The 12,104-nt window shown below is 29.8% G+C and overlaps 1 protein-coding gene across 1 annotated transcript; it reads right to left on the minus strand.

Moving 5' to 3' along the window:
• Positions 1-470: 470 nt before the first annotated feature.
• On the minus strand, positions 471-5,335 carry LOC107934773 (asparagine synthetase domain-containing protein 1). Its single transcript, XM_016867282.2, is given in 14 exon segments — positions 471-1,040; positions 1,343-1,399; positions 1,545-1,661; positions 1,742-1,841; positions 1,928-2,121; positions 2,273-2,366; positions 2,466-2,571; positions 3,305-3,401; positions 3,620-3,693; positions 3,907-4,164; positions 4,300-4,435; positions 4,541-4,632; positions 4,635-4,733; positions 4,888-5,335. Coding segments are annotated over 14 exon segments (1,911 nt in total). The 5' UTR covers positions 5,261-5,335; the 3' UTR covers positions 471-926.
• Positions 5,336-12,104: the final 6,769 nt, after the last annotated feature.

The raw sequence follows: 12,104 nt of genomic DNA on the forward strand, positions 1-12,104 counted from the left end.
GTTTACAATTTTAATGGGAATGACAAAAATGACTACTAAACTATATAACATGGATGCTTAAATTGCAAAATTTTTATTTTAAATACTTAAAATAAAAAAAATTTAATAGTTGAATAACTGTATATAGAGTTTACCCTTATATATATAAATGATCCTATCATATTTAAAACATTTTATATTTATATAACTTGTTATATTAATAATTTTTATTATATAAATTTTAACATGTTTGTATGTTTGCATATTCAAACCGTACTTGTGTATCTTTTTCATGTTTCGTATCTCATCAAACATTGCTAAATCTGATAATAACAATAATATTTATAATGATAAGAATAACTTAATTTTTAATTATTGATATTATAACTATTAAGGGAGGGCAAAAAACAAATAATAGGATATTGTTCAAATACCATTAAACCTAGAATCAAGCACAACATATATTATTACGATTAGCCCTTCTCCGAAAATGAACCAAAAACTTGCACTCTTCATTTTCTAAAACTGTTCTTATTTGACACACAATTGGGAATCGGTTTTCCGAATACATGAAAATACTTTTTACAGAAAATATTAAACATACTTATGTTGAAGACATACCTATATCTGACAAATTCGAGTAACATAGATTGCATCGATTGCCTTGCCTGAATATCATCATCAGCAACCAGTGAAATTCATTCTCAAAAGCTTCGGGGTTTTGAGAAGAATGTGAAAAACAAGGATCCTGCATGGATTCTGATGCTATTGGAATCTTAAAGCAGTGCCTGTGACGCATGTTAGATTAGCTTTATAAACTAGAAGACTGCATTTGGCTTGTCAAATTTATCACCGTTGTCGCCATAAACACTGGCTGAGAAGGAAATCCTGTGTTTAAACTGGCCAGAAAAGCCTTGGAATCCGACAAGGATCATCAAAGCACAATATCAACTGAAGTAAGATTGTACATTTATTACTACACTTCCTGCAGATGCCTGGTTAGCTGCTCGATTACTTCCAAAGTTCTTTCGATTTGACTCCCTCGCAATTCTTGATCCGAACTGACCAACCAAATCAAAATAACTTTGAAGTCAAGTTATAAGAAATATACCATCTCAAATATCAAACAACTCATCAAAGAAGGCATTGCGATAACATATGATAGAACTCATTTCTTAATCAAATTTTATGCTAAGGGATATATAGCATTGCCCTGTAAACAGTTAATTCTTTTAACAAGAAGAACAATATAAAGTTCTTGTAAGGTTAAATGCTTATACCGAAAAACATAAAATAACCCGAAAAGGAAAATAGTAAGTAAAGCAAAAAAAAAGAAAAAGAAAAGAAATGAAGGAACATGGACCTGAATTGCTCTCTTGGGAAGAATTGCAGCATTATGCAAACCAAGCATATGCGCGACCTAAAAAGAGGTATACAAAACAGTATCAGTTTTAATCCCCAAAACTAGAACCGTGCAGTGCAAAAACAATCTAACCTGAGTGCAATCACTAATTTAGACAAAAGTGAAAAAAACCAATTGACTTAAAGGAAAACTTAATGCTGACCTCTCTCAGAATCTTCTTATCACCTTTTCCACTTGGTTGATCAAGATCGGCAATCTCCCAAAGAGGAATATCCAAAAGCATCCTAATAATGTCTTCATCTAAGAACGGAAATCTAGCCTAGTAAAGAACACAATAAAGAGTTCAGAGAAAAACCAATAGGCAGCACTTAGACTACGAGAAAAAGCCATTAGCACTACCTCCTTTCCGCTATCGGCGACACATCTATCATCTCTTCCTAGATTTCTTTTCCAAATTCTCTGCATGTCCAATTTCATTTCCTTGTGTAGCCCAAGCCAACTATTGGCAGAGAAGTAATTTCACTTAATATGTAAAGATATAAACCACCGTGAAATTAGAGATTAATATAAAGACACTAAACAGACCTATCATGCATATACTTTGTCTTGTGCCGACCATATCCGGCACATTGCTCATCTGCACCGGAACCAACAAGCAGAATTCTGGCCCTTGATGTGTAATTAACACGTTTATCTTCATCAGTCTCATTATTACTCTCTTCGTACATCCAACCTTCACCACGAGCAGCAAGCCACAAAGCTATTCCTATATTCAGATCCTGGAAGTTAAAATGCAACATGGGATTCGATCAGTAAAGGGTTAGAAAAAAACGACATTATGTTTTGATATCAAACAACAGAAGAAAACTAGATAATTAAGTGCTTCAGTGGAAGCTAGCCATCAATTAGATCATGGAATAAAATGAGTGCCATGTACGTATTGGCAGGATTAATAAGCGACAAGACACGCTTTTTTTCCCAGGTCAACTTTGACAAATCAGCATCGATATGAACAAGTCTCCACCTGTATTAAGGAACAAAATTAAAAATTTTGACACTTAGATAAACATCGATTATCATGACAGACATCAGTTTCAACTTTGAAGGAAGCTTAACACTGAACCTTCTCAAAGGTGCAACCCTTCTAAGTTCCTTAACTCCTGTTTTTGCACTGATTCTATCAGGAGCAGACTCACCATCAAAGCTCACATTAAGGAGATCAATCTCATCTGCCAACAGACATTGGAAGGCAATTGCATCAGATAAAGGACTGACTGATATGTTTCAGTTTATTCAATAATAATGACACTTCAGTGCCACACAAGAGAGGTAGTTTGCATCCCATATCTAGCTTTTAAACTCCTTTCATCACTTTTTTGTGTCTAACAAAAGTGAAGGGGTATACTAGTAGCTTAGACCAGAGTTGTGAATAACCCCACCTTGAGTGTCACGCTTGACACTAACCAAGTTTGTTTGTCATACATGAAAGACCACTAAATTTTATTGCATCACAAAAATTTCCTCATAAGAAATATGATGTAATTAGTACCAAATGGTAAATAGTATCTATCCCTTGAACAACAGATTATACATTGGCTGGCTAGATTTCCGGTTCAAGGCACATGGATAGGTTCAAAATTGACCATTTTATACTCTCGATGACTGGATAAACTCTCATTTTGTTGACTTCTTATGCCATTAAAGGAGTAAAAAAAGGATAAGAAATATGCAAATTTTAGGTGTTAAAATAGTTGTCTAACACATTTTCTTGGTTAAATGCAATAAAAGGGAAAAAAGAAAACACGGGTGTTAAGAACTTCTCAATTTTCCAGAGTGAAGCTTTGAACAAGACAACTTTAACATGAAAAATACAAATGGGATAGAGTGAGAAACAAATTATATACTTCCAGCAAGTTAAATTACAAGAAATAAACACATAAAGAGATAGATAGCAATACTTACAATTAGGATCTAAGCATTGATCCAACAATGCAGCAATAATCATAGAATCTAATCCACCAGAAAAGAGAACAGCCACAGGAACAGTTTCTTTTTGGGCCTACACATCCATTTATGCAAAAAACAATTTAACAAATCTGAAATACAATTACAGCTCTAACCACTAGGATAAAGCCTATTCAAGATTCAACAATCTGGGCAATAGACCAAATGTTTAGTCTTAAATTGAACTTATAATAAAGAAATGAAGAATTAAACCAACACATCTTTCCCTAACATGTAATAACAGCAATTATAATTCAGTTCAATAAATTAGACCTGATAAATATTATACAGTGATATGCGCCTCAACATTGATTCCCTCAAAGCTGTCAGCACATTCTGCGCTAAAACTGAAGCACAAATAGGTCCCATTCAATAAAAATAAAGGTTAAACAATAACATATCATCATGAAAATTTTAAATCAATAAACCAAATCAGAAAATTCTTTCAGTGATAAGAAAGGAACAAGACCACAAAACCGTATTACCTAAAATTTCCAAACTCTTACAATTGCATAATAAGACCCATGCTTATGCATGATTTTTGTTCAACAGAAACATACCTGAAGAATATGAATTTATGTCAAGTTCGGCACTCGAAGTCCTAGAATGGGAAAAATTCAACTCTGCAGGTTTGGGTTCGATGGAATCTCTTTCCCATTCAATCAGTTCTTTCAGCATAGCATTGGTCCATTCGTGTTTCTTGATTTCACTATGAAATCTCCCATCTGATTTTTTCACATCTACAGACATACTGTATATCCCACATGAAAGCTCTTCCCAAAATTTGATGCCACTAGTCCCATTTTCAACTTCAAAGCCTACAACGGAGTGACATTATTCCATACAATTCAAATTGAATTGAAAGATCGTTCATAGATGCATTGCATACAATAGATAAAAAAGTACCATATTTAGAGTAGCTCAACAGGATTAACAGTGAATCAATTACATACCAGAATCTTGTAGACTTGACGAAGTAGGTGACACAGATGAAAGCAGAAAACGAGGATCCTCCGTGGTGGGCCAGTGAACAAGAAGACTTCTCCTACCAAACGCATCTCGACCAAACCACAGGGTTTTCGAACTTTCCTGTCAATGACAAATAAGTAAAACTTTAGTAACAGATTGCCTGAAGAAAATATAAATTTTACCAAATTAAACAAAGACACACAGTGACTTACCACTAGGGGTTACCTGCCAGTAAATGATAGCCCATGGTCCTTTTATAACTGAAAGAACATCAACAATAGAACCTTTGGCTTGTCCATTAAAATCACAAGTTGTCCTATGTTCCTGGAACGGCAGGAACAGCAGTTTCCCAGAGATTGCATAAGACTTTCAGTATCATTTTTGTCAATGCCAACCTCAATTCCTCCAAATATTTCACCTTTAATCATACAACAAGAAAAGAACACAAAGCAATGGGATTATTCACTGCCTTACAAAACAAAGAAGCATAAACTGAATTTTTTTTTCTGAATTTCTGATAGCAAAAGAAACAAAACCCAAAAATCTAATCAGAAGAAAGGAACAAATTTTACCATTGTAAACAAGAACGTTCCCTGAAGAATCCATCAATGGCTGACAAACAGGAGACACTCCCCTTAACTGCAACGTAGCACCGAGAAAAACAAATTCAGCAAAAGATTCAGGCATGTCCGAAACATTGTCTAGGACGTGAGATTCCTCGTTAAAAGAAGAAACCCGATGGTTAGTAGAATTTGAAGAGTTAAAATGAAGAGGAAGAAGAAGCTTCATGGTGCCCAAGCTATCGGGGCCACGTCTTTGTAAAGCAGCTTTAAGATCATCTACAGAAAAAACCAGATGTGATTTAGAGGATGAAGATATGGAATCGAGATTTAGAGACGAAAAGCCGATGCGAATGCCAGAGACAAGTAAAGCAATTCCGCACATCTTGTTACCGGCGGCAGCTCTCTCTCGATTTCTCAGTGTTTCAACTGTTCCATTTAGGGTTTTGACTGTCAACCTCCCTAACTATATTTTAAAGTTCGACTCTTACATAAAAAAAAAAGAAAAAAAAAGTTAAAATATGTTTTAGTACCATAAAATTTAATATTTAATATTTATATTTTAATCTATTCATTATTGTCTTTTGTAATTTTGTCAAAATATATTAATTTAATGTAACACCTCCTAACCCAAACCGTTACCGGAACGAGGTTATGAGGTATTACCGGACATATCAGACAACTTACTAATAATTTACAATTAATATAACTTTTATGGTATAATATAATAATTGAGTCCCTATCTTGAACTCTCAAAGTTCAAGCACGTGTTAAAAGTAGAACGGAACTTGTTCGAATATTCTGAATTTTTTTTATAAAAATTTCGGTCTGCTTATTTTTACCTAAAACCTTCTGCAAATTCAAACTAAAACAACCAGCACCAATTTTTCACATTCATATAACTAATATTATATTATTAACATAATTTCAACTTAATAACTATCATAGCATCATTCAAAATTGATTAAAAACTTCATTCATTTAACAACTTAATGTTCATGTATCGAAATATCATATACTTTTCTTACCATTTCATTTAACCATCTAAATCTTATAATTCAACCTTCACTACCCAAAATAATATGCATATTCAAGTGACTATATAACACCTATGTACATGCCACCTTTACCCAAAAGAAAAATATACATCACCAAATTTGTGTTGGAGTCGGGAATGTTCTGGATGCTGAACCGGGACACTTAACTTCTACTAACCTGCGCACGGAAACAACCGTACGCTGAGTATGGATATACTCAGTGATATTACCATAATTCAAATTATATCAACAATAGTAAAAACATAAATATTAAAATACCTAACAATTAATGTCATATGTACTAATTCATAAATCAATGTATTTTCTCAAACTTAAATTTATATCACTTATGAATATACATTTCATACTTTTCTCTTATTATCACAATTCCAATTTCAATTCGTAATTCAATTTATTTTTCTCGTTTCAATGCCTCAAATTCACATTTCAATTTTTCACCCTATTAATGTAACTCGGACTTTGGCGGATACACGGATCCAACCAAACACACCAATATGGCACCCAGTGCCTCATCGGATAGTTCGAAGTAATAGTTGACACCCAGTGTCTCATCGGCCTAGCCGAAGTAAAGTTGGTACCCAGTACCTCATCGAATCTATCCGAAGAAATATAGTGACACCCAGTGTCTCATCGACTCGAGGTCGAAGTATCCCTGAACACTTCCAATCCTATGGCATGCCAACTATATCCGACTCAGCCCGACTAGTTAATAGGGTATTCAATTCACTTTCTCAATCCTATATCACTTTCAATTCACAATTCAAATCACCAATCATTTTTCAATCAATACGCTTTTCAAATAATTACATCTTCCATAATTCACTTATTCAATTCAATTTGATTCAATTTGCATCACTTTCATTTTCACTCAATATTCATATCAATTTCACATACTTACCTCAAGTCTTACTTACCATACATAACAATAAAAAAAATTCAGCAATCAATAATAATTAAAATTCGAATTATAGTAATACACACCGTAATTCTCCCGTTTTAGTACTCGATGACTTTCTCATTTCCTTTCAATGCTGATGCTTCAGGTTCTTTGTTGGCTACGAAAATAATAATTTATAATCATCAATACAACATGATTCAATTTAATTCATGAGCCTAAACATGCAAATTTAACCATTTTTAATGTATATATATAATTTCACTATTAAGCTGTCTACTTGAGTCATTGTTACTAAATTATTTATATCTTGAGCTACGAAACTCCAAATTAATATCCGTAAATTTTCCTTAAAACTAGACTCATATATCTTCTAATCATAAAATTTCCAGAATTTTTGGTCTAGCCATTTAATACAGTTTATTCGTTAAATACTCCCCTGTTATTTCATTTGACAGTTCTGACCTCTCTCTACTAAAACTAAATTATCTCATTGTACAGAACTCAAATAAGGTTCTTGTTTATTTATTTTGAAACTAGATTCATTAAGGAGTTCACATATATAAATTACACTTCATAATAATTTTTGTACAATTTTTAATGATTTTCCAAAGTTAAAACAGGGCATCTCGAAATCACCCCGAACCAGTATTACAAAATTTCAAATATCTCTTGATTCATCAATTAATTGCTTACACTGTTTCTACTATAAGAAACTAGACTCAATAAGCTTTAATTCCATATTTTGTTCATCCTCTAGTTCAATTTATAAAATTTTTACTGAATTTTCAAAGTCAGACCATTGCTACTTCCCAAAACTGTTTTGATGTAAAATGTTAATAACCAAATTTATAACACCAATTCACACCTTATTCCTATTCAAATTTCATTTAAACTCAAATTTAACTATTAAATTTTCAACATATTTTCTTAATTCCGAATTTTCCTCAATCTAGTCCCTAAAACACAAAACTTATAGCTTACTTTGCAATTCAATCCTTATATCTATTCTAACTTGAATTTCGTTCAATTAAACCCCTATTTCATCATTTTATTCAACATGAACTTTGTTTAAAAACCTAAGAACTTCCAAACTAACAACTTAATTTCATCAAAAACTTGTTTTAAGACTTCTAAAATATCAAAATTATGAGAAAAGGACTTGATTGAGCTTACCAATTAACTCCAAGCTTCATAAACCTTATTTCCTCTTTTCTTTCTTCTTTCCTTTCTTTCTCCCCTGTTCTTCTCTGTTTCGTTTGCTTTCATTCTGTTTCTTTTAACTTATTTGTTTCTTTTATATATAATAATAATATAATATAATATAATATACTTAATTATTAAATAAATATATATATTTTTTAATCAATAAAATCTTTGATATTTTCCATATTAAACCGCCTCAGCTATAGGAAATAGTTTAATTTCCTCTTAAGTCCTTTTGATCTTTCTTTAATCTATAATTAAACTTTTACTCTTATTCAATTTAATCCTTTTTACTAATTACTCTAAATTAAGCTAAATTTACTTAATTAAAACCTAATTAAACACACTACTAGACTCATAAATATTTTTAATAATTATTTTCGAACTTATTTCACTAAGACGGAGGCCCGATAACACACTTTTCTGGTGCCCACGGATTTTGGGTTGTTACATTTAAGATATTTATTTTTCTTCAATCATAAAAAGAAATTTAATTAAAATTTTAAAATAAAATATTTACTTTTAATGATTGCATTGAAAATTTCAAATAAAAATTAATGAAATGTAAAAGTTAAATCTCAAATTTTATAAAAAAAACATGGCATATTTAAAAAAAAAATTGAAGTTCATCCCAAACAATGATTAGAGCAACATTTCAAATTTGAAATAAGATCCTCTAAGAAATCAAGGGTGAGTTTAAAAACAAGAGTGATAATATTGATAGTAAGATCAAAATTAGTGATGAATATACTTTTGGAATTAAAATAATTAGAATGTGAATTTAAAATAAAAAATTCAAATATATAATATTTAGTTATAATTAAATTTATTATTTATATTAAATGGTATAGATTAAAATTATGTTGCACTAAAACTAAAATTTAAAAAACAAATTATTAAAAAAATTGGTTTTTAAGTTTACAGCTACTATTGTCCTAATTTTCACCATGTAAGAAATCAAATTATGATACAGCACAAGTGCATTAAAAACGAAAAGAAATAATTAAAGTGTTACAAACAAACCGAATAAAAATTGAAACAATGAATCAGACTATTTTTAGACAAACTAATCAAACTAAAGCTCATAGTAATATTCAAAAACTCTCAAATTTTAATTATACACAATTAAATTCTCAAAATTCAAGACTTCTACCTTTATCAATTAAATTAAGTTCTCGATAAAAAAATTATTTTTTTTATAATTAGACAAGCTTATCAAAAAAGCAAAAGAAGATTGAAATTAATCTCGTTGAGCTATTCATATTGAAAATTTGCATTAGATTTATATTAAATTATAATACGAGAATTTACATTAAATTTATATTAAATTATAACACACTTGAGGGAAAAAATATAAAAATATATTTATAAAAATATTATATGAAACCAGAATTCTTAGAATGATAAAATTAAAATTTGAAATGCTTTTTCAAATGTCTTTTTTTTTGTTTTTAGTAAAATAAAAAGATAAAAATTCTTAATAATAATATAATGTACCCCACGGTTAGTGGAATTGCTCTCAATAACATAATTTTCCTATTCTTTTATTTAAAATATGAGGGTGAGAAAATTTTGATAAATAATTTAAGATAAATTTGAATAAAAAAATAAAATGTTTAGTTTACACAATTCGAGTTATCTGAAAATCTGAATAAGAAAAGACAAAATTACGTTCTTTTAATAAATGTTTACATTTTCTAAAGTTAAAAGTCAATACCATTAAGTTAAAAAATAAAATTACGTCGTTTTAATAAATATTTATATATTAAGTTAAAAGTAAAATCATTATATTGTTTATGTAATTAAATAATTTTGTACTTCGTCTACTAATTAAATAATCAATTTACGTAAATACAACATTGAATATAAATAATAAGATTCATTAACTCGACTCAACTTGATTCGAATTTTTTTTTTTACTCGAGATGTTGATTGTCATTTGGTTGGGGTAGGCGTTATTATAAGAAACGAGAATGGTTACAAAAAGTGAATACATTAGGGAAAATACACACAAACCATCAAAATCTCCATGCATTTAGATCAAGGGTTAATATGCATTTTGGTACTTGAACTATACCTTATTCTTCAATCTAGTACTGATGGTTTTTTTCTCTTATTTTGATTCCTAGGGTTTTAGTCTGTTAACCATTTTACCCCAGATCGTACAAAAAGTGATGTGGCAATAGGACTAATCAACAGTTGACACATGACATAATTGTTTAAAATATTTTTTAAAAATTTCCTCTTTATTCCTCTTTTATTTCCAAGTGGACTTTTTTTTTTGTCTTTTACTTCTCCCTCGTCATCAATATTCATCATCGTTCATCAACTTCTTCCTATCATCATCATCCCCAGCACTACTCCACCATCACCATTACCATCATCAAGTTTACTGTAGATTCCAAAATTGGTCTCTTGATATTTTCTTTAATAAATCTTATCTTTATTATTATCACCAACAAAAAATCATCACCATCTCCAACAATGTCTCGTCACCACAGTCTCTAATACCGAAATGTTTGGTTATGCACTCACAGTCTTTGGGGTTATACTCTACAGTGTAGCCAAGAAACGAAACAAATGATGCCTCATCTTGAGATTCAATCTTTCCTTTATCCTCCGAGCTTGGATTTTTTTAAAATTTGGGGAAAAAAATACCCCTCACCATTCTACTTCGAAAGTTTTTTTTAGAGAATAAAAGAAGATGGTGAAAGAAATTGTTTTTAGAAAAATTAGTTGGTGTATTTTGAATCGGAATGTGAAAGAGAGCAAAATTGAGGTTGGATTCAAAAAAAAAAAAATTGTCCCCAGAGTCTAGGGATGGTTGTAAACATGAGTTTTCTGGTGGTTGGGTCTATAGTATGAAAAACAAAGAGAGGAGAAACAAAATAACAAAAAAAAAATGAAAAGTTTGAAGAAAAAACAAAGTAATAATCTGAAAGAAAGATTGATTCCCGTGAAAAAATAAAAAAGGAAATAAAGAAGAAATTGGAAAAAAAATAAATTTTAACAAAATAAAAGAGGAAAAATGAAACAAAATCCACGTGGAAATAATAAAGAAATAAAGGGAAAATAATTAACAAATATTATGCCACGTGTCAACTGGTAAATTGGTCTAATTTTGCCTTGAGGTAAAGCGGTAATTAAGAACAAAAAATTATAAAATGATATTGAAAAATGAGGTATAATTCAGATTAACCTTTAAATCAATAATATACTTATCCAGCTGCAATCGGATACTTTTAAGACAAACCGGAAACCCCTCGTCGCAGTTCAGAATTTAGATATTACCAAACATGTTCCACACGTAGTGTCCATTGTTGCATTTTAACAGGTCAACACGTGTCTTCCTTTTATGTCGGAGAATCTTTCAAACACAATGTCTACATCATTGACGTGTCCTCCCTAATTATATTCCCTTCCAGCTTTATCTGTTTACTTTCTTGGAAAATACTAACTGCCAGTTTCCCCTTTTTAATTCATTTTAAAAAATTAATGAGAGAAAATACAATTAATGTGCATTAATAAATATCAACTAAAATTTTGTCCTTATCATTAAATATGTTGTTTTCATAAATCTATTTATTTATTTTTCTCAAATATCTTTTAAATTAGCATATTTAATTATTTTATTTTTATACTTGTATTTTTTGTCAATCACATAAAAATAAATGAAATAATTAAATTTCTATAATTTTACTGATATAGCATAGACGTGGATTATCACATTGATGACACGTAAATATTTAATTAATTTTTAAAATTTTAAAATTTTAAAAAAATAATTATTTTAAAATTTAAAAATCATTAAAATTATTTAAAAATTATAAAAATTATTTTTAAATTTTAAAAATAATTAAATGTTGACATGTGATCCATGTGGCCACGTGTATGCCGCATCAACAAAGTTAACAAACATTAAATTTTTCATTCATTTTAGATTGATTTGATAAAAAAATACAAATTTAAAGATTAAAAAAAAGTAAATAAAAAATTAAAATAACATTTTTTTGACAAAAATTAAAATAAAAATAACTTTTTTTTAAAAAAAAAGTAAAGAGCCAAAAAAA

This window comes from Gossypium hirsutum, chromosome A12, assembly GCF_007990345.1.
Source record: "Gossypium hirsutum isolate 1008001.06 chromosome A12, Gossypium_hirsutum_v2.1, whole genome shotgun sequence".
Lineage (NCBI taxonomy): Eukaryota > Viridiplantae > Streptophyta > Magnoliopsida > Malvales > Malvaceae > Gossypium > Gossypium hirsutum.